This window comes from Carex rostrata, chromosome 10 (genome assembly GCF_964058835.1).
Source record: "Carex rostrata chromosome 10, lpCarRost1.2, whole genome shotgun sequence".
Lineage (NCBI taxonomy): Eukaryota > Viridiplantae > Streptophyta > Magnoliopsida > Poales > Cyperaceae > Carex > Carex rostrata.
Window position 1 is genome coordinate 5,989,016 of NC_135927.1, and position 27,899 is coordinate 6,016,914.

Here is a 27,899-nt window from a genome sequence, read left to right on the forward strand (position 1 = left end):
CAACAAAAATCCCTTTGAGAATTTCACATTTCTGAGAAAATAAATACAGAATAATTTCAGAAGGTGATATATATTAATAGTTTTAAGAATGGAGTGTCGCACCTGGCCATAATAATGTTACACACAATTATCAATAGAAACCAACATGCAAAACCTCAGAAAAATTATATGCAAACTCAATAAGACCAGTGGAAAAGAAAAAAAAAAAACAAAATAACCAAGTTGCAACTTCTAAAAAACTCAAATTTTACACTCTTGCAAGTTGCAACTCCCCAAAATAACCAAACTCGCTATAAATATTTTCAACCTATCTAAAAAAAAAAATACTAAACAAATTCTAAAAAATGGAAACTTTTGATCTGTAAGTATATTTTCATTTGGATATCAAGTCAAACAAAACAGTTCACATCAACTATTTGAACTTTAAAAATCGAGATATTGATCCATAGTAGGAACCAATATACGTTATACATAGCACCATAGCATCACTAAAAAAAATACATAATAATTTCGGAAGGTGATGTATAATAATAGTTTTAAGAATGAAGTATGGCACTTGGCCATAATAATGTTACACAATTATCAATAGAAACAAATACGCAAAACCTCAAAAAAATTATATGCAACTCAGTAAGACTAGAGGAAAAGAAAAAAATAAATGAAAAAAGGACTCAATCGCCCCTTAAAAACTTACTGTTAACCTTGCTTATTGGTGTCGTGGGTTTTCCCATTTTTGAGGGGTACAAATGATGTATTAAGGTTTTGCATGGGTTGAAATGACAGTTCTGTCTTTTTTTATTTATTTTTTATTTTTCTTCTGCAATATTACCAGAACATCTTTGCAAGGATATTAGATAAGTCTTCTGACTGCATTTGCAAGGTCTCTGACATGGGGATCCTCGCATCCTATTCAAACACAAAATTTTATAAATTAAGAAAAATTCCTATAGAAGCCCTTAGCTTATCAAAATAAATGAAAAGGAAAAGGAGGCTATGGTACTATGCATAGTGTGTATTGGTCCGTATTATGAATTAATATCTCTATTTCCCAAGTCCAAATAGCCAATCCGAACAGTTCAACATGATCTCCATATGAAAATGCACTTGCCGACTAAATTTTACATTTTTTAGAATTCTTTTACTATTTTTTTTAGATATGTAGAAAATCACTACTTTTTAATGGTCTGGAAATTAGAATCTATAGATCAAGTGATTTCAGCCTATCTACAAAAATAGTAAAAAGATTCAAAAATGTAAAATTTGATTTACAATTTTCACATGGTGATCATGTTGAATGGTTCGGCTCAGAGATATTGATCCATAGTAAGGAAAATACTTCTTTTTTTCAAAATTATAAACCTTTGCATATACAATTGCATTGAGAACAGAGAAGATTAAAATGCCATTAGTGATGCAAAAGAAAGAACTTGCCTTTTAATTTCATGTAAATAACAAAAAAAGGGGCATTTATTTAAAATCAACAAAGAGATATGAGAAATGAGAGAAACTCACCAAATTTGAGTAATGCATCTTCTAGATGGAAGAGATAATCTCTATTAGGTCCTGAAGGTCCCTCTGCTTTGACAATTTGCCTACAAATTATACAAACCCCACGGTCAAAAGTGAAAACATTTTTTCACAAAAATTTTATATCAAAAGCTCAAATGACCATGAACACCCCTGCAAAAAAGAGAGAAATTATCCTGCTTTAAACAAATTTCAGAACTACTTTGTAAATGCAAAAAATTACAATGATAGAGTGAAGGGACCGCTCTAATGGAATAATCAAGAGGGAAACAGTGCATACCTAGCAATTTCTTCAAGAGGTGCAGGTCCCAGGTAATTCGGGTTTAACTCCTTGTTCGGCGAAGCATAATATCTATTTTGCTACTTTTCAAATTAGTAACATGCTAAACATGATATACAATGCCATATATCAAAAAAGGCATTGTTTCATCTCCATCTCTGCAACAAAAATAAAAAAAATACCATGTATACCCTACAAACTATGAACTGTCGATATTCTTTAAAAGAGTGGTAGTTTAGGTGCTTTTGGATAAATATACAATGTTTCTCGGGTTAATTCTAACTTTTGCCAGGTTTAAACATAACATTTTGAGGTTATTTACAGGGGCTAGACAATCATATTTTTTTTTATTTTAAAAACACGAAGTGCAGCACTTACACCATTACATCACTTATCGCTGGAGTCAAAGAATACAAATCCTGAAATATCATGGCAAATTTTCATGTCAATCATTGAATTACATTTTATATTTGCACTATAAATTTTTCCTAATTACCGTGAAGAAATCAAGATAAAGCTTCATGTCATACTGCTTCTCCCTTACTTCCAGATCCTGTAATACTAAATGATAAACATAAACTCATCTCTTTTCAATTTAGAAAACTACAAATAAAAAAAAAGGAGCTACGTATCTGTATGTAGGATTTTCTGTTTAATTTGGGTTTTGTTAAAAACATAAAGAAAATGAGGTAAATACAAAGTTCACACAAAAATTTCTATCAACATCCAAAATAAAAAAAAATGTGAAAATTGGTTTACCAGAAAAGTCTGTTCTGTACTTGTCATTTACTTTACAGAATTTGTACTGAACAAATTGTACAGAAAACAAGAGTGAGGCTATGGTACTTGTCATTTACTTTACAGAATTTTTATATGGAGATCATGTTGAACTGTTCAAATCAATAGTTTGGACTTTGAAAATGGAGATATCGATCCATAGTATGGACCATTATGTGCTATGAATAGTACCATAGCTTCACTCTGAAAACAAAATCTAATAGTAAGATGAATGGTTATGTACCTCTAAAGCAATCTTCTTATCTTCCTCTTTTAACTTGTATGCAACTCCCCACTGTTGACATGTAAACATATAACTAAGAGACCATATTACACACTAAACAAATTCTAATTGTTAAATTAAGGTTGCAAGTCTACAAGATAACCAGTGGCATCTTTCATTATATTTTTGCTTTATTAAACAGGGTTTTTTGTTTGTGAAATAAATATAAAGTAATCCTGCTGGAAGTCCTCTAATACCATTAAAACTATAGAGAACATTGTAAATCTTAAATCTTCTAGGGGCTCTTTTGCAAAATTTTCTTGTTTCCATTACATTTTTACATGTCAAGAGAAAGAAGTGGCTAAAAGAAGAAGAAAGAAGATAGTTCAAACCACAAAATAAAAATAGTAATAAACAATTTTAATGGAAAATATTGCAAAAAATATACTTAAAAATGCATTTTCTTTTACTAATACAGCATAGAACTGTCCTGCAAGTATCAAAAGAACTGCTGCTTTTGTTCAATTTGGCTTTGTTCAAGGATCCAAAAACCCAAACAACCAATTCTAGATTGTACACGTGCTGAGATAAAATTGTTTTTAATTTAAAATAAGAAATATTTGCTCTCTCTAGATATAACTTTTCACATGTCACAGTTCAATCTCAAGAGCACAACCTCACACAGATTTCACCAATTAATGAAGCAAACCAAATTCACAACTTAACAGTACCAAAACAAAGAGTGAGTCTATGGTACTATGCATATTACGATTCGGCACCGTGCTACGGCTTTATATTTGAGTTTTCAAATCCTAACGGTCGATCCGAACCGTTCATCTTGTTCTCCATATTAATATGTGTTTGGAGACCAAATTTTGCATTTTTTGAAATTTTTTTACTATTTTTTTAGATTTATTGAAAATCACTGTTTTTGGATGGTCCAGAATTTTCAGATCAAGTGATTTTCTAAATATCTAAAAAAATAGTAAAAAAATTTCAAAAAATGTAAAATTTGGTCTCTAAATACATATTAATATAGAGAACAAGATGAACGGTTCGGATCGACCGTTAGGATTTGAAAACTCGAATATAGAGCCGTAGCACAGTAACAACCCGTGATATGCATAGTACCATAGACTCACTCCAAAAAAAATCTAGTTATGCAATTTTAAAATATCATGTCAGATGAGTAAAACATGATTTTCTGATCGGACGGAAACAATCTTACACAGATTTCACCAGGACAGGGCTCTAAAGTGACAGTTCTCCCGGGAAAGGCAGGCGTGCCTCTATGATCTGTACTACCTGATACAAATTGCAAAAAAAAAAAAAAAAAAAAAAAAAATTATGAACTAAAAGTTTGGCAATCATAAGAAAAGCTCAACTTTCATCCAAAATGCACCAAAAATAACTCAAGTGTGTCCTTGCTTGCCCCACAGAAAACATAATCCTTTAACATCCCCATAGTTGAAAATTTACATATATCATGCGCTAAAGCATGGCAAGTTTTACATATCACAGTTTCCTCTCTCAATTTAAACAAAAATGTAACGAAGTATGCAACGACCAACCCTTATTTCATAGATTTCAAAATTGAAAATCTACGAAAATGACAATGTGCATGATATGAAGTGCATAAAATTGAATTTTCATAAAATGCAAGTCGAGCCATATACTTAATGAGGAGAATTTCTTTTTTAAGTACCTACAAAAAGTTTACTGGCACAACATGCAATTTGGCCAAGTAAAAATGACCAAAAATATAGGATAGACAACAGTTGTTAGTGGTCTTCTTAATTTCTGAATTGTATAGCACATGGGGGTGGATTTGCAAAATTACCAGGTTATGGTTCTAACAGAATAATCAATGAAATTGAAAAATTCAAAGAGTGAATCTAATCTGGAGATTAATAAACAAAGGATATTGTCTCATCTCCTTTAGTAAGACAACAGCGGCACATATTAAAATTTAAAGCTAAAAGCTAGTTAAGGATGTAGGTTTGTGTAGCTGAGGCTAATAGAGGCATCAGGGTTTTTAAAGGGAATATGCATTTTTGCTTTTATTTAGGGTTCTTGTAGATGTCAAAAACAAGTTTCAGTAATGAACCGGGCTTTATACCTTTTTTTTTCAAAAAAAAAATCAGGCAGAAAAAAGTCTGTACATTTTGGAAAGAAACTAACAATTTTATTACTTGGATTAAAATTTGTCCTGGGATATATCATTATCATTCAGTGGAGCTCTTCACAATTTAACAGTATCTATTAGCATCCTCCTCAATCCCAAACCTATCAAAAATTTGATTTAACCTCAATTTAACCTAATCAATCCATACTCAGAGAAACAGGAGAAAACACATATATGCAAATTTCAAAATTACTGTCACTAATTAGAAAGTGGGTTCATCATTTTGGTATTTTTACAAATGCACGGAAAGGCTATTTTGGGTAGAAAAAATCAAGCTAAAAATTTGGCACAATTTGGGAAAAATAGCAATTAATAACACTTATTGCCTTCAAATTAGTTTTGAGATATATCATTCAGTGAAACTCTTCACAATTTAACATTATCTATTAGCATCCCCAGCAATCCTGAACCTATCAAAAACTTTGATTTAGCCTCAATTTAATCTAATTAAATGGAATTCCTACGAAACAGGCTTTATGCCTTCATTCAAAAAAAAAATCAAGCTAAAAATTCAGTACAATTTGCCAAAACTAACAATTATACTACTTACTGGCTTAAAATTTGTTCTGCGATATATCATTCAGTGGAACTCTTCACAATTTAACATTATCTATTAGTATCCCCAGAAATCCTGAACCTATTGAAAACTTCAATTTAACCTCAATTTAACCTAATTAAATGGTAGTTCCTATGAAACGAGTAATACATACATACAATCAGAGAAACATGAGAAAACACATATATGCAAATTTCAAAAGTATTGTCAGTAATTAGAAAGTGGGTTCATCATTTTGGTAATTTTACAAATGCACGGAAAGGCTATTTTGGGTAGAAAAAAATCAAGCTAAAAATTTGGCACAATTTGGGAAAACTAACAAATTATATTACTTATTGCCTTAAAATTTGTTCTGAGATATATCATTCAAGTAATCCTGAACCTATTTAAAACTTCAATTTAACCTCAATTAAACCTGATTAAATGGCATTTCCTTGAAGCAAGTAATCAATCCATACAATCATGGAAAGCACCGTGAGTAATTAGAAAGTATACCTTGGAAGAAGACCCTGCGGTAGTCTCTGATGAAACCGACGCGTTTGTCGTCGAAAGCGAATCCGGGTCGCCATATCAGGGACCCGTATCCAAATATCCATGTCGCCATCTCTAAAGAGCGAAAGAGGAAATGAAGACAAAGCGAGAAGAGTGTTTCTAATTTCTAATTTAGCTCCCCTAAAGTAACAGAAATTTTGGGTTTGAATTTGGAACGTTTGATCTCCTCTAGCGAATTTTGCCACTGACTGATTGGTCTCGATTCTGATCTGACGGTTAAGATCTAAAGTAAAATATTGTGTTACTATAGGGATTTTGGAACCCAGAAAGATAGATGGGATAGAATTCGCATCCTCTGAGATATCTCAGATTTTGCGTGACTTTTTGGAAAATCTCAACCGTTGCAATAGTTATGCGCGAATCTCAAACTCAAATAATACTGGCCCCCTCCGGAGTGCGTATCCTCTGAGATATCTCATTTTTTCCATGACCAACGTGTCCGGTGCCTATTCGTGGATAGCGCAGGGTCATTATTATTCGAGCTTTGTGATTCGTGCAGAACGTCATTGAACGATTGTAATTTTCCTAAAAGTCACGCAAAATATGAGATATCTCAGAGGATCCTGCAAAGGAGAAGGGGGAAGGAGCTCTGATCCAGATATTCTGTAGCCAGACCAGATGTGGCGTATCCTTTTTTTTTTTTTTTTTTTTTGGATAAAAAGGCCGAAGCCCATTAGAAATTGGGTTGCATTTTCATTAGACACGACCTGATCCAGATATTCTGTAGCCAGACCCAGATGTGGCGTATCTTAGACACGGCCTATCTCAGACACTTGGGGGTCAAACTACTACTAAACTATTCGGCGTATCTCTGTCAATTGGGTAATTGGGGCGGCGACTGGAGAGCAATTCTTATCACCTGAGGAACCTCAATTTTTGAGTTTGAATCCTGTCCGTTCGTTGAAATCGTTGAAATCTAAGTGCTTCGTGAGTGTGATACATGTAAATGTAAAAATTTTAAAGTTTCAAATTCATTCATTACATGGTCCAACGGTCAAAATAATGATGAAAAATTAACACATAAAATAATTAAAAAAATAACTTATAAAATGTTCATTGTTTTGATCGCTTGACTATGTACTAAATGAATTCAAAACTTTAAATTTTTTGCATGTACATGAATCACTCACAAAGTATTTAGATTTTAACGGTTTGAATTTGTACTTCGAAGTCAATCTGATAGTTTTTTGGATGTGTGTTCACGACCCCTCTTGATAGTTAAAGAACAATGTATGATTTGTTTTATTTTTATTAAAATGTTCATAATGCATGTGCGACTATCCATGTAATTTGTTAGTCATTAAAGAATTATTAAACAGACTTTTATAGATTTGAAACTATTTATACATTCATATTTGAGGGGTTATTAAACAAATTTGCCCAGACATACAAACAAATTTAAAGAGGAGGGCATACATACATATATAGATTTACATGTAACATATATATAATTAATCAAACAACATATATACATAGAAATATTTTTTTTTTTTGAAAAAGTGGTTGTCCACCGATTTTATTAGAAATCAAAATGGTGTTATGCTTCTAACTCCAAATATCTGGAGAAAGAAGCAATTACAAAAACTGGTACTTACCAGTAACAACAACACAACCAACAAAACAACAATAGTAGTATCAACAAAACAAAACACAGAGCCACATTGACTAATGCACAAAACAAAGCTAATGAAATACAAACCCAAGACAAAGCCACCTGAAACCTAAACCAGAGTAATCAACAGAAAATATCTCAAGTAAGCAATTCATCAAGGAACCCTAACCTAAGCATATGGGTTGAACCGTCTACCTCTGAATCCATAATTGGTGCCTCTACCTCTGAATCCTCCCCTTGAAGTGATACCTGTGTTTCTATAACAGTTATGACCTGGGAAGGCATTTTATTAGTGTCTAATGGAATGATTAATGATAATTTAAACATTGATCCATTATTTAAAATCTTACACCAAAAAGTGGCTAATAAATTAATCCTTGAACCTACAGCATGTAAAGTAGCCAAGTTTGTTGTTTGTCGTATATACATACATATATAACAAATAACAAACTTGGTTGCTACCTAGTTATTGAATTAATGGGAGAACGAATAGCATGACATTAATTTGCAAATTTGAGCAACTAAATATTAATCTAAATTCTAAACCTTTTACGTTGTTAACCTCGATCTGTGGCTCTCTATCCCTTTTAATTTATAAAGGGAATAAGAACCTCAAAGGCCAAATACGAAGAAGAGCAGAGTTCAATTATTATAGTGCTATTGCAGAATAACATGTCCTCCGCTTCCACCACAGATATCAATTTAGGATATATGATGTGTAGGGCTGTATAAAAAGCTTGCGACTTGTGAGCTGCTCAAACTCAGCTCGGTAACAAACTCGTTAAAAGCTCGTTCATTTAAAATTCGAGTTAGTCTGACTCGAGTTGAGTAACTCGTGAGTTAAACGAGTTGGACTCAACCCGCTCGTTATAACTCGTGACTCGTTTGATTAATGATTTCTTCCATAACTTTCAGACATAGTAACAAATGAATTATTCAGGTTCGGTTCAGCGGGGTCAAAAATTCGTGATTCAGGTATAATTCGAGTATAATTCGGAAATAATACGGAACAAAACTAAATTCTAAATCAGAGAATTTTTTTAATTTTAGCACTTAATAACAACCTGGATACAAATTTCTGTATACAAAAAGAAACACATAAGATCAAATCTAAGAGTAAGGCTACGGTGTTATGGATTGCATAGAAGGCCTCTATGCAACGGCTCAATATTCGAGTTTTCAAAATTCTAACGGTCGATCCGAACTGTTCAACATAATCTCCATATGAATATGTACTTGCAAACCAAATTTTACATTTCCGAAGAAGGCCCAAGCCCAAATACATTTTTAGATTGTTCAAAAAACTCTATAAATTGAGGTCGGTAGTGTATACTGTATAGGCATCCTAGAAATGTCTAAAATTGTATATAATATAAAATATTAGAATAAAGGATCCAAACTGACATTAGTCAAAGTCGGTAGAAACAATATGAATTATCTAGATAATTGGATAACCGAGATAGGTCTAAGTATAAATAGGTCCGTGGTCTATGAATTAAGGGAATCAGAGAGCATATAGTGAGACGTGAGTTATATAAGTCTTTTAAAATCTTGTATGCTCCATTAAATAAAAGAAGTTTTAAGTTATATAAACAACTCTCTTCTTCCAATACCACAATCCGAGTATTGTTTCCAACAAGAGTATCACAAACCCTCCTCCAAGACCTAGAATTTTGGTAGCGGGAGGCGAGATCGGCGGTCTGGTATTCGCAATAGCAGCTAAAAAGAAAGGTTTTGATGTAGTTGTTTTGGAGAGAGAGAGAGTAGTGTAGTTAGGGGGCAAGGGAAGTTCAGGGGACCCATCATGTTAGAAAGCAATGCGCTATCTACATTGGAGGCAATCGACAAAAAGGTCGCAGATCAGGTCATGAATGCCGGTTGCATAATACGTAACCGCGTCAATGGTATTGTCGATGGGTTATCCGCATGCTGGTAACAATTTTCTTCAATTTGATTATCTCAAAATTTTGAATTCACGCTTTTATGACATTATAGATATTTATGAAATTATAGAAAGAGGATTTGATTTGTGTGCATGACATTTCTTCTTGAATTCAGGTTTGCAAAGTTTGACACATTCAGTCCTGCATGTGAACATTAAGGCCAACCCGTGGCTAGGGTTATAAGTCGCATCACCCTTCAAGAGATACTTGTGCGTGCACTAGCTAGGAGATGATGCAATATTAAATAATAGCAATGTTGTCAATTTTGTCGACAGAGGAAATAATGTTTGTTTCAGTTCCATCTTTTGTTTGCACCTTGTGTTTTATATTGTAGCGGAATTCATCAGCGTCTCTAGCACAGTGAAAGCTAAAATATTCTTAATTTAGTCTGTTCATTCAACCCGTATCGAATAACAAATGAGAGGGAAGAATGAATCAGCCACTGCTAACATGAAAAATATTAGGCATAGTTTAGTTAACACTTTGTAATCCTCTATTATTGTACCAAACCAGCTGCATAAATGGAGAGTAGGAGAAAGAAAATTCACTTCTCTTTCTAATTAATCACATAAGGCCAATTTTGGAGATGCTCAATTTTTAGGAATAATTAGGAGATAAAATAAAATAAAATTGTAAACTGCATATAAACGCAAAAGTATGGCCATTATATAAATTAATATTACATTAACTGCAAACACACTAGTACTGCGGAATATAATTACAATTTCCCATTAATGGATATCATGACTCATGAGTTGAATTTTTTGAAATATAAAGAGTTTATAATCCCAATAAGAGCAATCTTATATGGTGATATTCCAATATATTATGAGGAGGGACCTACTTACAACATTTGTAAGTTACAACATATTTTACAACAATTCAATTTTGTGATTTTCAAAGATCAAACAGTTGATCCAAATCATTCAACAGGACCTCTATTTTAAAATGTTCTTAGATATCAAATTTTACATTTTTTTGAATTTATATTACTATTTATGAAGTATATATTTTACAAAACTGTTTTTTTCATTGATCCAAAATTGTCTAAAAATAACGGTTTCGTAAAATACTTAATAAATAGTAAACAAATTCTAAAAAATATAAAATTTGTTATTCAAACACATTTTAATATAGAGATCATGTTTAAAACTCTTTGAGCTTTGAAACGAAGATAAGAACGATGCATGATTAGAGCACGGAAACAATGTGACATTTTAATCATACTCTTACGGTATTGGAATACCGCCAGCAGAACTGTATGTGACAATATATATTTGACATCTTTCCTCATCAAACATGTGCTAAAATTATTATGTGTGTCACTCTAGCTGCATAGACCTTAAATGAATCTGTTGTCGGTAATATATATAATCAGAAACAAGTCTCCAAACCATGCATAATACCACATTTTTTTTGGTTTCTTTTTGTCTGCTACTAAAAAACTCTCAATATATAGTACTAATAGAAAGAAAAGAAAAAAAACCACAGTAAACCGCTCTTGCTTTCTTCTTTCTTGCTACTCGATTATGACTAGAGACGATCCAGGCAACTAAAATTATATATACTTTCGGTTAGAGGTAGACCACTGTAGTACGGAGGGGAGAATAGCTGCCCCCTCTGGATTTTCAAAAATAGTACTAAAAATTTGCTTATTTCAGTTTTGTCCCTCTTTAGAATTTAAATTGCCCCTCTAGAGTCCAATATAAATTGTCTGGAGCCCAACTAAATTTGACGGAGCAAAACTTTCTAAACTCACTGAACTCGCTGAGGCATTGAGTTTTGACAGAGCCCATCTAAACTCTCTCTCTCTCATGAAAGTGAAAAAGACAGACAATTGAAATCTCATTTAGAATTTGACGCAGCTCTCTCTCTTTGAAAACGAAATCGACGGCGCACACCATGCCCTCTCTTTCGCTAACTTACCCTCTCTCTCTATCTCTCTGACTCGAAGCTGACCAGTGACGCACACCAAGCCTTTCTCTGACTCGCCGCAGCACACCAGCGGCACTTCGGCAGCACATTGGAGCGATATTGAATCTCACGCTAAATTTGGCTCTTTCCTAATTTTGAACTTTACTCGAATTCCTTGAATTACTTGAACTCTAATTTGAGTAGAACTAGGGTGCTCTTAAGCTCACCAAAGTTTTGGTGAGCTTAACTCTAAAACTTATCAAATCGGTTTCAAATGACGAATCTGAACTGTTGAAACCCGCCTACCTTACGTGTGATGCATCTACATGTGAAATTTTTAAACATTCGAATTAATTTAGTATAAAGTCAAGCGGTCAAAAAATGTTCAAAAATGAATACACTAAAATTAATTTATTAACCTTCTAATTTTGACCGCTTGACTTTATATTAAATTAATTCGAATGTTTAAAAATTTCACATGTAAATGCATCACACGTAAGGTAGGCGGGTTTCAACAGTTCGGATTCGTCATTTGAAATTAATTTTATGAGTTTTAGAGTTAAGCTCACCAAAACTTTGGTGAACTTAAGAGCACCCTAGTTCTACTCCTCTAATTTACATGAATTCGTTGAATAATGATAAATTGAATTCAACCCTAATTTATTGAATTAGGATAAATTGTCTTGAACTCTAATTTATTCATGGAATTAGAATAAATTGACTTGTACCCTGATTTACTTGAATTCATTGAATTATGATAAATTGAATTCAACCCTAATTTATTGAATTAGGATAAATTATCTTGAACTCTAATTTATTAATGGAATTAAGATAAATTGACTTGAACACTAATTTACTTGAATTCATTGAATTATGATAAATTGACTTGAACCAAAATTTACTTGGATTAAGGTTTAGGGTTTACTTGAATTAAATTAGGATAAATTATGTCTTGATCATGGTAATGGTAATTAGGATCAGAACCCTAATTTACTTGATTTATTTTCTTCAAATTTGTAGGGTAAAAGAAATGGACAAGTTCTATCAGAGGGTACCCAAACGTCCATTTGATTCATCTTCGATTTGATAAGTTGTTGTCTGCGGTTTAAAACAGTTATTATTTTCAGGTTCTTGTTTTCAAACACTTAATTAATTTGTTATTGGTTTTAATAATTGTGTGGTAAGAATAGTTAGTTTTCTGGTACCATGAGCTATTGTTGTGTTTATTGGTTGTATATGTGATGTTGTTAGTACTTGTTTGTTAATAATTGTTGTAAACATTTTTTATATATTGCTTGTAGCATGGATAGATATATATATTATATGTTGGAGTACTTGTATATGTATATATTAATTGTTGGTTCAAATATGGGTATGGAATGAGTACATGCATGTTTATTGTTGCTTTGCTAGCTGTGTTTTAAAAATGGCTAGGCTAGTCCATAATACAATAATTAAAAGTAAAAAATAATAATAATTACATGTACATCACCATCGGCCCAGAAATTAATGATCCGCTAGAAAACTAGGATTTGCCAACGCCAACACAAAAAAAACAGATGAAGCAAGACACTATTGCAATCGGCTATTGAAATTCAGTAGACAACATTTGCCGTCAGTGGCGAAACGAAAGCGATGGCGTTGGGTTCGTCAAATCCGAAGGCCGAACGTGCGCTGCTAATGGTATGTTGATCAATGCCATATGTTTTGAGCTGATAGCACAGGTGTGTACATTTCCTATCGGAGCGATATGCAACGGTTCAAAAACCGATGGCGGAACACGATTTCAACTGATATAGAAGTGTTTTTTTAGTATTTTTTTTTTTTCAATAGGGGCAACGCATTTGTAAGACCTAGATGTTACAAGGTCAATGGTTAATCACTTAATCATTTACTATTATCATTTAGTACACATGACCTGGTTATAGATATGTGATCGGAACTCGTCTAAATCAACCAAATTAAACAAATTAAGTATATCTGCCATTCAGTTTGACTTGTGAATTAATAAAATACAGATGAACAGCTAGCTGTTGACAGCTGGGGGCATTTATGCACTACTAGAATTTTCGTTTTTTTCAAGGGTAGTATCTGTATTTTCAAGGGTAAGAAGGGCCCTTGGAAATAAAATCGAGTTTGCTGACACATTTAACTATTTTCAAGGGTAGGCCCTTGGAAATAGTAGCGCATGGAAATCTCTGATGCCAACTCTTGAAAATGCTTGTTATCCACCCTTGGAAATACTTTTGCACGACCCATGACCCGCTAAACAGAACGAATACTATATTTTATTGATAGCCCATATTATTTTATAGTGGGGCTCATGGAAATGCTGGAGCAAAATACTCTTGAAAATATTTTTTTGATTCAGTTTATATTATTTTATGCTGAGGTCCATGAAAATGCTGGAGCATACTCTTGGAAATATTTTATTGATTCAGTTTATATTATTTTATAGTTAGATATAATATTTTCATGAGGCTACCGTTGGAAAAGTTTAGCTCCTAGAGACAGAAACATTTTTGATTATTTGATATGCCCCTTTGAATGATGAAAATAATAAATCACAACAATAAGACTAGTACAATAAACACCCACAATTCCAATTAATAATACTAAATTATATAAAAAGATTACTAAATAACACAATAATAATATCATATTATGCAAGTATCATATTTACAAAATCAAAGTATCTCATTATTCAACACATAATTTCATATATCTATGATCAGAAAAAATCCACCTACAAATTTTCTTAAAACAATAAAAGTGTAAAAAAATCCACCTACAATTTTTCTTCGTAATCTGATTATTTGTCCATTTCCTTGTATGCTTCCATCTCCAATTACTAGACTAAGAGGCAAAAAAAAAAAAAAAAAGGCAATGTCAGCTCTTTTTTTTTTGAATAAAATGAGGTCATGGATAAGATAAGTTATTTCACCAAGTACAAGATAATAAGAAGAAGACTTAAATTAGGAAGACACTAGTTTATCTTCTTTGGAAATGGTCAAATCTACAAAATTTCATACAAGTAATTCAATTGATTTTGCACAATTCTCCTTTCAAAATGACCAAATCTGTTTGTTGGTAAACTGCAGTTCTCTGTTCTGACAGTTTGATTTGTGATTTTTGCTGAGAGCAATTGGCTGGGCCAAATTTGGAGTTTTTTATATGGAAATGACCATCAATACTTGAACTTTATGCTTAATTAATTTCAGAATGTTTATGGCTCGAGGACTATGATGAACAGGTGGTTTTCTAACTGACAAATTTCAGGCTGGTAGCAATTTTTCTGAACCAGTCCCAATTTCAAAAGATGAACTTCTAAAATCGATCATAAATCACAGAAAATTCCAAATTAAGAAATTCTTTTTCAGTATATTCATAGGAATGTCCTCTACATGTAGATGTAGCAGTTTGAACATATTTGAATTAGAGCTATGCTTTTCTATTTGTTTAGTGCATAGTGACTTGTAAATAACCAATGAGACAGTACTGGTACTGGCTCCTTAGTTGTCTCTCCTTTTATATCTTTATTTGTGCAAATGGCAAGTTTGAGATTCTGTTCTATACCAAAATTTTCTTTCTTATCAAAAGTAAAATAATAAAAAAGAATATATATAATAAAATAAACTTGCCTTGTGTTTCTCTTCAAGTTTCTCAAATGAATCAAATGACAGTTGATCTGTCAAATGGACCAAGGATAATTTGTGATAAAGTGAAAATGACCAACTTGTCCTTGAGGCATCCTCTTGCAGGTAGTAACAAGAGCCTCGCCAAAACTCCTCTAGCTGAGACTTCCTAAGAGCATTCATTTTGGTTTCTTGTGATGAATGTATAATATCTACTAAGTTCGGTAATCTCTCCATATCCTATATAAATTCAATTCAAAGCATTACAGTAATATTCATGGCAACTTCCAGTTTCTTCCTTAACCCTTCTTTGCAAATATTAAAAAAGATGGCGGACCATTTTATAATGGGAAAATTTCCTCCATGCCACTCCAAAACTTGGAAAATACCAAATTGCCACCCCAAAACTCAAAATTTCTTATTTGCCACCCTAAAATCATCAAATTTACCAAATTGCCACATTTATACATCTAATATACTTATTTGATTAAAATAATTCTGAAAAGTGTTGTATAAAAAACGTATTTTCATATTTCCCATTTTACCCTTCAAGAACACAGATAAAATTAGAAATGGAGGCCTCCACTGATGCACTTCATCCCTTCGCCTCCACTGACGCACTTCATACCCTTCCCTTCGCCTCTTTTAATTTCTCTCATCGCTCTCTTAATTTCATTTTGTTCCCTGTTTTTTCTTCTCTAAGCTATAGAAATATGAAGGGGTTTTAAGATTGCTAGCCAGTTTTGGTTTGAACCATGTTGATATCGGTACGGAGTTTTTTCCTCACAATTTGACTGATTTTTTTCATGGTTTTGGATGCAATCTTCACTATCACACTCTACTTGATGACAGGAACTCGATTAAAACATCATTTTCTTCATGTGAAACTTCGATTTTGTCAAATTAAAACACAGAGAATGATTTATTATGTAGTAATGATCATCCATATTGGTTCTGGAGTGCATATGTACATTTCTCTTTATTGAATTATCAAGTAAGAGACTTTAGCAATTTTTATTGCATAGTTCATATGCTGACAGTTCATGATTTGATCCTTAAATCCTAATTTTTGAATATGCACTACTACAGAATAAGTGATTATACACGGACATAAACAAGCGAGCTACACGGATTTCCCGCCGCGTAGGCTGTCACGGTTTAGAAATCCTTGTATATATACACACGGATATTTACCGCGTACAATTACCGAATAGCTACACGGATTATTACATACACAGCCGTTTACAAATACTTGACACTGGCGCTCTCCATAACCGAGCTTCACGGATTATTACATAAAAAACCGTGTACAATTAGATTTCTACACGGTTATTTATCTAAATATCCGTGTAGCTCTCTTATTTTTTAATTTTGTTTAATATTGAAATATCTTTCTACACGGATATATAAATAAATATCCGTGTAGCTCTCTTATTTTTTAATATTTTTTTAATATATAATTTTATGTATTAATTTTCTTCTTTATTTTTTTAATGTGGAAACACCTTTCTACACGGATGTATAATTAAATATCCGTGTACCTCTCTTATTTTTTAATATTTTTTAATATTGAATGACCTTTCTACACGGATGTATAATTAAATATCCGTGTAGCTCTCTTATTTTTTAATATTTTTTTAATATATAATTTTATGTATTAATTTTCTTCTTTATTTTTTTAATGTGGAAACACCTTTCTACACGGATGTATAATTCAATATCCGTGTACCTCTCTTATTTTTTAATATTTTTTAATATTGAATGACCTTTCTACACGGATGTATAATTAAATATCCGTGTAGCTCTCTTATTTTTTAATATTTTTTTAATATATAATTTTATGTATTAATTTTCTTCTTTATTTTTTTAATGTGGAAACACCTTTCTACACGGATGTATAATTAAATATCAGTGTACCTCTCTTATTTTTTAATATTTTTTAATATTGAATGACCTTTCTACACGGATGTATAATTAAATATCCGTGTAGCTCTCTTATTTTTTAATATTTTTTAAATATATTATTTTATGTATTAATTTTCTTCTTTTTTTTTAATGTGGAAACACCTTTCTACACGGATGTATAATTAAATATCCGTGTAGCTCTCTTATTTTTTAATATTTTTTTAATATATAATTTTATGTATTAATTTTCTTCTTTATTTTTTTAATTTGGAAAAACCTTTGTACACGGATAAATTTTAAAATGTCCGTGTATAATTGAACTACTTTTTTTAAAAAAAATTTTGCTTTTTTTTGGCTAGCCTCCAGTTTTGCCAGCCATTTAAAATCAGATCAATTCCAGAACAGAGAATTTCCAAAATAAGAATACCAAAACCGGTAAATTTTCAAAATTTCCAAATTATATAAAAAATTAATACAAAATTCATGTACACTGAATTATACAAAGATCATACAAATCCATATTCTGGTTTACAAAATTCTTTTATAAAAAAATCTGCCCACATACATCTAAAGTGATCTAACTGCTCCTTGGAGTAACTCTTTGAATCTGGTGAATACTACAAAAAATTCGAAACATGCAAGTTACAAAAATACGGCAACTACATCTCTGTTTTGCTTTATAGAAATAAATTATTGCAATTATAACAATGCAACTAATAAAACAAGTTTAGAGGAAATCAATATTAATTGTATGGACAAGTCAAGGCAAAACATATGAATTACATACCGGATATGCTGGCCATTTGAATTGTATGCTCTCAACAAAGTGAAACATAAAAATCATCGTGTAATAACCGCACTCCCAACCGCCAATCTGTTGCGGGCACTGATATTTACATTCAGCAGCCTATGTCAGAATGACAATAAATTTTTGAACCCAAAAATATGAAATTATAAAATTATAGTGTGCTCACCTCCTTCCAGAGCCCATTCATTTTATTTCTGCTCTTACCCGTGCTCTGCACTCCACCCTCTTTAAGATATTGCCGAAAAGCCCTTACAAAATTGAGTGACTGTAATTAGCAATTCCACAATTATAAAAAAAAAAATCAAACCAAGTGATATTTAGATAACTTACTTAATTATAACAGTCATGACTCTTTTAGACTGCTGAGTGGTGATGGATTTGTCGGGCCGCCTTGAATCCATGACATAAATCGTATTTTCAAGTGGCACAATCACCAACAAACACCAGTGGGAGCTGTGGGGGGAGAAGAATTGTAGTACTTTAGCATAAAATTAGTGACATATATATTTCAGCATGTAATGGTGACACAACTGTTTGCTATGGTTCATTGTGTAATTGTTTAACTGAAAATATAAACAATTAAGGGTTACAAGTAACCTACTTTTGGTGGTATGGCAGGAGAAGAAATTTCTTTTGATCCCCACGAGCATGATGCATCGCTTTACGCAAGTAGTCGACACAATCATCCTCATACCATTCCAACATGTTTCCATTAATTCTGCCGGGGTCCAAAAGTGCACACAAGTTCACCTTACCTTTCGATGCGGTCTCACGGCATTTCTGGACTAGGAACCTGAAAAATCATCATTTTACATTAGAGTATATATATTTGAGTGCTATACACATGATATAAATAATTGATTGGTCACTAACATGAGGAAAACGGTGATGACTCCCACATCGAGCCATTTATCGCTTGACGAGGCGCCCTGTAGAAAGTCGTTGAATTCTGTGAAAGGCAGCACGACCTCCCTGCCATCGTGTAGAAACATACCGGGGGGGACACTGAAGGTAACAGCCGTCATGTCCTTGGGTGCCTTGATCAAGTGGGCGTGGAGAGTCTGCAACTGACCAGGCAAACGGCTAACCTCTTCTGCTGTGAGCCCCGTATGGTCTAGTGGCGCATCCACTGGCGCATCTACTGGCGCATCCACTGGCGCATCCACTGGCGCATCCACTGGTGCATCTACTGGCGCATCCACTGGCGCATCTACTGGCGCATCCACTGGCGCATCAGGCACTTCTGGCGCAACAGACACCAAGTATAATTCCATGTCCCGTACCGGTGACAACGCTTCATCCTCATTGATTGTCTCACCTCTTCGTATCTGTATCAAATGTTGTATATGTCTTTTTCAAGTATTTGAAAAGAATGATTTGAATAAGATATCCCATTAATTTGGAGTTTACGTACATTGTCCAAAATAATTTGATTTTTCGGCCATTGGACTGTCGAATAGCGGGCATCATCAAGCACCACCATTTCATCGACAGGGACAGGAAGAGGTATTCTCACAGCCCAATCCTGCGTGATCTTCTCAATCGCTACGCGGAGATAGTTGGGCCTCAACTGATCACCGGCTGCAGGAGGATATACAGTGCCCTTAGCAATGGTCAGAGGAGTAGTACCGAAATACATGACGAGGTCGCATGCTGTGGCCTCCTGCAATAATTATCAGCAATTAGTTGTCTTTAGAATGAAATAATATTGTCTAGCGAATTAACCGCGAGAATCAACAATACCTTTCGATTATGAACAAGTAGTGGTTACCTTTAGATTGTCCAAGCCGCCTATCACTTCGGTCCCGGATGCCTGACTGCTTCGCCGAATTCCCGGAGAAACGGGAGGTCGGTCCTCGGATGGCTGCCTAATTTGGTGCATTTGGTTCACCATCCTTGATTCCAGCTCAGCCAGCTTCTGGTTGTACTCCATTGAAAGCTCCTCGCGTACCTCCTGGCGCACCTGCGCCAACCTTGATTCCATCTCGTCTTTGTTGACCTTGGCACGAGGTCTTCTCCGGGGTTTTGCTCCATTGAATTCCTCCTTCCAGCCCGTGTAGACCCCTCTGCCCCTAACTCGACCGGTGTGTTCTGGATTCGGGAGCGCCAAGGACAAGGAATCTTCTTGACTTGCGACAGTCCGGGCACCAGAATTGACCTCCTCCACCTCCAACTGTTAATTAAAAAATTGGTTATAACAAAACACTAAGTAATGTACACAGAGTTATGATTTTGTTTGAATGACACAGTTATAACAAAAGGCTCTTACCATTTTATGAGCAACGGGCTCCACGTCTTTTGGGAGTACTATCCGCCCCTCAAGGGTTACCTCAGATCTTCCCATGAGCCAATCTTGGCCCCTAGGATTTTTTTATCTTAACCACGGGTGAGTCAGACTGTTGGTTTTTCAAAATAACTTTTGCCCATTCTTTCGACTTACCCTCGTAACCACCTGACCCTAATTTGTGCGGGTACTTGTTCATTTTGGCGATCTTCCTGCCCTTCTCACTTTTTTTCTTCGAACATCAAAGTAAATCCATTACTTAAGGAAGATGGGTACAGATTGAGAAAGAACAAAAACTAAGAGCATCTCCAATCCAGCAATTGAAATTAATTGCTAATTTGTGCGGTTATGAAATTAATTCCAACAATTGCTAAATAAGCAATAGCCGTACAACCCAGCAATTACAGAAACAATTGACGCATCAGCATAAGCAATCCATAAGCAATCACTGTTGGAGATGCTCTAATGAGTTACCTAAATTTACATACCTTGAATTCTTCTGTTTTCTTCAAAGCTTGGAACTCCTCCCACACCTCTTGTGTCAGCCAAGGATACACTGGCAACGGATCTTTCCCTTGATCCATGTAAAGTGTTTTCAACCTGCTCTTGAATTGCTTCCAAGCTTCATTCATTATCTTCAAAGACACTCCCTTTATCTTGTCTTTTGGGTCGTCCACGATGTTCCACTGGTCCTGATTGACAACGAAACTACTGCATGTAAGTTCATCTACTCCAAAAAAAAAATTAGAATTGTTAGGTACTTTACCTTCACAATGTTCCACCATTGGTCCTTGTCCTTCTTTTGATCAAACTGATCCCAGCGCTCGACCAGGATAGATGCATGTTTCTTCACCGTGGAGGCGCAAAAATTTGAGTACTTTGCCCGATTATCACCCGTCGCACAGCCGTTCTTGTGGAATTCGATTGGCAATATTTCCTTCTGCTCAGTGATCTTCTTGCACATTGTCGGACCTCTTTTCCTTTTTTCAGGCCGAGCCTGCGAGACCTCTTCTTCCATGACAGCTACATTCTCTCCTTCTACATTATCCATCACAGCTACATTCTCTACATTATCCTCACCTGAATGTGTCATCGTTCTTTCTACAATCTACCGAGCGAGCGAGAGGAGCTTAGAGGTTCACCAACTACAGGAGGACAGAGCGAAACACCAACAGTGGCAGCACCAAGAGAGAGGAACCACGGAAAGAGAGAGGAGGAGACGCGTGGGTTTAGGGTTAAGAGGAGACGAAGGGATTTTGAAAAGAAAGTGACCAGGCCGACCCAGCGCGCATTTTATTTCGCGCAAACCATTTATACACGGATATTTAATTAAACATCCGTGAAGGAAGACATTTCTAGACGGTTATTTCATTAATAATCCGTGTATAAATTCTATGCGTTCGCGGAAACAAATTCGCGCCTTGGGAAGTTCGAAATGTAAAGACATATTTTTATTTTTTTTTTAAATTTTTAAACTTAATTTGCATCTAAACTCAAATATTTATAAATAATAAAATTTCAGAGTTTGAAGCGACGTCGTTCCGACTTCCATTAGATAATTATTTAAAAAGCACATTTTCAGTTTAAATAGCAAATCTTTTAACTTTCTACACGGATGTTTAAGTAAAAAACCATTTAGAAATGATAGAGAATGTCTCCACGGATATTTCATTAAACGTCCGTGTGCAAATATTTATTAATTTAAAATTCTTAGAAGACGAAACGGCTCTTCAAAATTCTATATGAAACTAGTTCGATCAAGATATTTATATAAATTTTATTTGCAAGTAGAAATGGCCGAAGTCCCTCCGGCCGGCAGTGCTCACCCCTCAAATGTGCCGTGGCCATTGCCCTCCGGCTACGTCCCGCCCGAAGAGGTTGATGTTAATTTCGAACTCCCCCCCGGTTTCGAAGTCCCTCCTGGCTATCTCAGGCCTCCTCCCAACTACAGGAGGACATGGCCGTGGCCGCCTTCAAATGTGCCACGCCGAAGTCCAAGGGGGCATCCACCACCAAAGCCGTACATAAGGAGGGGCGATCGCTGGATCAGGCCAAAGAGCCCCTGGATTAGGAGGAGGCCGGGGTCGCGCCAGGGCCTTTATGAAGGCATGTTTCATTAATTTAGCTATCTTTTTTTGTTTTCTTCTTCTGTATTTTGTTTAATCAGTTTTTTTTGTGTTATATGATGTATTAGCCAGGATCCTTTTTGATGTAATATATTTTGTTTAATTTAATCAACATTTTGTTTTCTATAAATTTTTCTTTTTTGTTAAATAAATGATGCTATCTAAATAATTAATAATGTTAATATGTTATAGATATAAATTAACGTGTTAAATTAAAGTGTTAAAATACCTTTCTACATGGATATTCAATTGAAGTGTTAAAATACCTTTATATTAATAATCTCATATTTATATTAATATTTAAGTAAAGATTCATAAAATATAAACAGACAAAATATAAACAATTAAAATATAGACAAATGAAATATAAATTATTTAATATTAAAAATAAAAATAATCTATTTCTTGGTTTTATTTGAAGATTCATCTTTTTTGTCTTTATTGCTTTCTTGATCTTCTTCATTTTTTTTCTGCTTCTTCCTCGCCCTTCTCTTCTCCTCGTCTTCCTCTTCTCCTTCCTCCTCATCATCTTCTCCAGCAGCCTCTTCCTCTTCCTCCTCTTCCTCTCCCTCCTCTTCTTCTTCATCGTCGTCTTCGTCATCATCTTCTTCTTCTTGGTCATCGTTCTCGCACCTAGGGCAGATCCATGAATTGTATCTCGGATCTCTGCTGCCTTGGTAAGTATTTGAGCAGACGCATAACGGGTGGTATGAGTCTTGACAGTGGTTGCAATGGAACAACCACTCATATTTTCCGACCTCTTGGCACACTGTGCACTGTATGCCTCCAGTGGGTAAGTCGTTTTGTGAGTCGTCTGAGTCTGAACCTTCAGTTTGCTGGAAGAACTCACTCTCAGAACTATTTGAATCGTTAGAGTTTGAGTAGTCACTGTTATTTTGTGAGTCATCGGATGAGTAGGGATCCATTTTTCCTGGGAACAAATTAAAGAAGTAAGTTCAAAAGAAATGTACAATTCAGATTGTTTTGTAATGGAGTTTCTCGGATTATATAGAATTATGAAGTTGTTTTGATCGTCTTCTCAGATAATTACATAGAAAGGCAACGATTCGAATTCCGCGCTTCAAAATAAATGCAACATTTTACAAGATTCATGCATAACGGACGTCTTAATTAAAATAACTATTTCTACACGGACGTTTGATTAAACGTCCGTGTACGATTCTTTCTAATAGTTTTGGTCAATAAATATGGCTCTAATTACTAAAGGGTTAGGGAATGAATATGGTGCCCTTTCAATTTTCTTTTATTTAATAGTCATAAGTTCAAACGATGCAAAAGCCTGCTCATAATTAATACATATAAAAGAGTAAAAACTAATTAATAAAGAGTAGGGCTAAAAGTCCGTGTGGAATACCTTTCTACACGGATTTGTAGTTAAAAGTCCGTGTGAAAAACCTTTCTACACGGAGTTTTAATTAAAAATCCGTTTAGAAAGGTTTTCCAAACGGATTAAAGGTCCGTGTGGAAAACCTTTCTAAACGGATTTTTGTTGGTACTTACATAAATAATAAGTTGCCTTTATTTTTTTATTCTTAAATGATGCACTTAATATGTCAACTAGAAAAAAAACACTACATATAAACAATGATACGAAATCATAATATTGAACAACAGATCATACAAAACCATATTAAATAGTAAGAATAAATGCAAAATTTCATAATATGGAGCGTAGTTTCCTTTTCCAGTTTAAATAATAAATGTAAAAACTTAAGGATAAATGCAAAATGGCTGCGAACATTTAGAAAGGTTTTTAAACATTTTAAAATATTCAAAAAAAGAAATACATAGCTAAAAGAGAGCTACACGGACATTTAACTACATGTCCGTGTAGAAAAGCAATTTGTCATTAAAACTCTTCTTAAGGGAAAATGGGGCTGTTCGATGGGTTCTCTCACCATCGGTTCTGCTTATCAGATATCTATATTCATAAAATTTATATTTAAAAGGAATAAATAAACAAATAAAATGTAAAATACAAAAACACAGTAAAATATTATCGATCGGTTTACAGTCATCCAAAGATCTCATCAGTAATGCAAATAAACTATGCTTATCTATTCGGCTATTCATCTCTGAAATATTATAAAAGAAATAAATATTATAAATTGTTTTTTTCTGGAATATAAATATGAAATTGTTCACGGTTAAACGAAATAAATATTATACATTGGTTTTTTTTTTCCTTTTTTTCTTTTTTTCCACTGTTTGAACATTTTCCCATAGTCCTTCACTGTGGTAAGATCTCATGTAATTTGCTTCGTCTTGTTCTTCAGTAGTTGTTGCTATCTCAGCTTGCACATCGGCACAAAATGGAGGTATCTCATCGAACTGGTCGTACTCTTCTTCGTCGATTACGTTTTCTATCCCAACAATCCTTCTTTTTCCGGGTAAGACGATGCTCCACCTAGCATCACTCGGGTCAGTGACATAAAAGACTTGGGTTGCTTGCTTGGTGAGTATGAACGGATCATCAACATACCCGACTCTGTTAAAATCTACCATTGTGAACCCGTCGTTATCAACTTTAACGCCACGGTCTTCGACCCATTGACACCGAAACAAGGGAATGCTGAGGTGAGCATTGTAAACGAGCTCCCAAATTTCTTCAATAACACCGTAATATGACTTTGATGCCATTACAGGCCGGGCATCCCCTGATCTACTGAATTCTTGAGACGTCGCCACCAACGTCACCCCACTATTTTGCATGGTGCTCTTATCACTTTGTAATTTAGTGTAAAATGTATATCCATTAATCTCGTATCCTTGGAATGTTCTAACAACCATTTGGGGTCCTTGGCCCAGCCATCTAACCGTTTCACTTACGGGCGACATTTCGGAGTGTGACTTCACTCTTTCTTTCAGCCATCCTATGAAACAACGGTTATGCTCGTCAGTAATCCACTTCTGACTTCTCGTGTAGTTCTGTTGTCGAAGGATTGCCATGTGCTCATCTATATAGGGAGTGACATCTGCCATGTGCTGTAGTACAATAAAATGTGCCTTTAACAGTTCATCTCTATCAGCAAGTATGGTTTTCAACCCAATAGTCCCTACTCCTTGGAGCCTTCCCTCGTATCGAGATGTTGGAACGCCAATAGGACCAACACCGGTCATGTAGTTGGTGCAAAACTCAATCACCTCTTCCGTGGAATATCCTTCTACGATGCTACCTTCGGGCCGATGTCGGTTCCTTACGTAACTTTTCAAAATACCCATGAATCTCTCGAATGGATACATATACCGCAGGAACACGTGACCACAAATCTTAATTTCCCTCACAAGGTGAACAACAAGGTGAACCATAACATCGAAAAAAGATGGCGGAAAATACATCTCAAGATGGCAAAGAGTAACGACGACCTCCTTTTGCAGAGAGTCCAATTTTAGCGGGTCTATCACTTTGGAATTAATTGCATTGAAGAAAAAACAAAGCTTCGTGATGGCTTGCCGAACGGGCTTTGGTAAAATTCCTCGGATTGCAACAGGAATCATATGTGTCATTAAAACATGACAGTCGTGGGATTTCGGACCAATCAATTTCATGTCCTTCATGGACACAAGCTTCTTAATATTCGAAGAATACCCTGATGGGACTTTAATACTATGAAGGCATTTACAGAAGCTTGTTTTCTCGGTCTTCGACATTGTGCACATTGCGGGAGGTAGGTATGCCTTTTGCTTCCCTTTATCCTGCGGTGCAAGCTTGGGTCTTATTTTCATTTCCACCATGTCTTTTCGAGCATTGATACCGTCTTTAGTCTTCCCCGGAATATTCAACAATGTGCCGATCAGACTGTCGCAGACATTTTTCTCAATATGCATGACATCTAGGCAGTGTCTCACTTCTAAATATTCCCAGTACGGTAGCTCCCAAAATATGGACTTCTTTTTCCAAATATTTTTCGGTGGTGCTTTGGCACATTTTCCGAAAACAACTTTAAGATTTTTAACCAGCAGGAAGACACCCTTCCCGTCTAACGGACGACGTGCCACTCCAAGCTCAGTGTTCCCGTTGAATTCTTTCTTCTTCTTACGGTATGAGTGATTAATAGGAAGAAACCTACGGTGCCCCATGAAAACATTCTTTTTACAATTTTTCAACCTCAGCACCTGCGTGTCATCTTCACAGATAGGGCACGCTTTTGCTCCTTTAGTACTATAGCCCGATAAATTTCCGTACGCGGGAAAATCGTTTATGGTGCAAAATACCATGGCCCGCAGCTCAAATTGCTCTTTACCGTACGCATCCCACACCCGGACGCCATCCCTCCACAATTTTTGGAGGTCCTCAATTAATGGTGCGAGATATACATCTATGTCATTTCCGGGTTGTCTGGGTCCTTGGATTAGTAATGACATCATTATATACCTGCGTTTCATGCACAACCAAGGAGGAAGATTGTAAATGCATATAAGAACTGGCCAAGTACTGTGCCGACTGCTCATGCTTCCAAACGGACTCATTCCGTCTGTGCTCAACCCTAGCCTAAGGTTTCTTGATTCGCCACCAAATTCTGTGAAATCTCTATCAATGTTTCTCCACTGAGGAGAATCAGCTGGGTGTCTTAGTTTACCGTCCCTTTTGCGCTCGTCTTCATGCCAACGCAATAATTTCGCATCTTTGGGATTTGCAAATAACCGTTTGAATCTCGGTATTATCGGAAAATACCACACCGACTTAGCCGGAGCCCGACCCTTGTTTCCTTCATCGTTACCATCGTCAGTGTCCTGGTTCTTACGTCTGTACCGTGAAACACCGCATTTAGGACAAACATGCATGGCCTCGTACTCTCCACGGTACAATACACAGTCATTCGGACAGGCATGTATTTTTTCGACCTTCAAGCCCATTGGACAGATCAACTTCTTCGCCTGATATATTGTACAGGGTAACTCGTTGTTATCTGGGAGCATTTCTCGTAAGAGCTCTAATAAGGACGTGAAACTCTTGTCGCTCCAACCATTGTGTGCTTTTAAGTTCAACAATTTCAACACAGCTGACAGTTTTGAAAATTTGGTACACCCGGGATATAACGGCCTTTTGGATTCATTAGACATATACTGAAATTTTTTATAATTTTTATCACTAATTTCATCTTCCACATCACGTAACATGTCTTCTAGATTTTCAATAAAATCGTATTCTGCATTTTCATCAATATTCACACAATCATCCTCGTTGTAATTAAGTTCAAGTAGATTATCAAAATTTTCGACATTCTCAAAATCATCGTTGGAATGAAGCTCAAAATTATCATCAACTTCTACATTAATATCAACATTGTCTTCCAAAACAAAATTTCTATTGGTAGCACTACATTCCCCAATTTTCTCACCATGCATAAACCAACACGTATATCTCTTCTGAAATCCCCGACAAATCAAATGAGCTCTAATTTCTTCCAAGTCCCCAAATCTTTTAAAATTGCTACAATCTCTACAAGGACACAAGATGTCGTTATCCTTTGTCTTCGCTCTATAACTCTCGGCACATTTTATGAACTCATCAACGCGAGCCAAATATTCTGCAGTATCACGTCGCAAT

The 27,899-nt window shown here is 34.9% G+C and overlaps 3 protein-coding genes across 4 annotated transcripts; all 3 read right to left on the reverse strand.

Annotated features, from left to right (window-relative positions):
- Positions 1-136: 136 nt before the first annotated feature.
- LOC144560721 (ChaC-like family protein) lies at positions 137-6,183 on the reverse strand. 2 transcript variants are annotated; one of them, XR_013513454.1, is made up of 9 exons: positions 6,044-6,183; positions 4,036-4,112; positions 2,829-2,879; positions 2,304-2,360; positions 2,186-2,226; positions 1,808-1,879; positions 1,513-1,592; positions 607-906; positions 137-154 (listed from the first exon to the last, which is right to left on the reverse strand). XR_013513454.1 is itself a non-coding variant. In XM_078309973.1 (8 exons), the coding sequence occupies exons 1-8, from the start codon at positions 6,150-6,152 to the stop codon at positions 851-853; spliced, it is 543 nt and encodes a 180-aa protein (XP_078166099.1). In that variant the 5' UTR covers positions 6,153-6,183; the 3' UTR covers positions 509-850. The 2 variants fall into 2 exon arrangements, 1 of the variants encoding a protein (XP_078166099.1); XM_078309973.1 differs by lacking the exon at positions 137-154 and having other exon boundaries at positions 509-906.
- Positions 6,184-18,638: 12,455 nt separating this feature from the next.
- LOC144560178 (uncharacterized) lies at positions 18,639-19,434 on the reverse strand. The gene is made up of 3 exons (XM_078309360.1): positions 19,332-19,434; positions 18,791-19,245; positions 18,639-18,702 (listed from the first exon to the last, which is right to left on the reverse strand). The coding sequence occupies exons 1-3, from the start codon at positions 19,398-19,400 to the stop codon at positions 18,687-18,689; spliced, it is 540 nt and encodes a 179-aa protein (XP_078165486.1). The 5' UTR covers positions 19,401-19,434; the 3' UTR covers positions 18,639-18,686.
- A 2,712-nt stretch (positions 19,435-22,146) lies between these two features.
- Positions 22,147-27,412, reverse strand: LOC144560803 (uncharacterized). Its single transcript, XM_078310047.1, has 3 exons — positions 24,583-27,412; positions 22,961-23,258; positions 22,147-22,297 (listed from the first exon to the last, which is right to left on the reverse strand). Exons 1-3 carry the CDS (start codon positions 27,410-27,412, stop codon positions 22,147-22,149), a joined length of 3,279 nt encoding a protein of 1,092 aa, XP_078166173.1.
- Between the last annotated feature and the right edge of the window lie 487 nt (positions 27,413-27,899).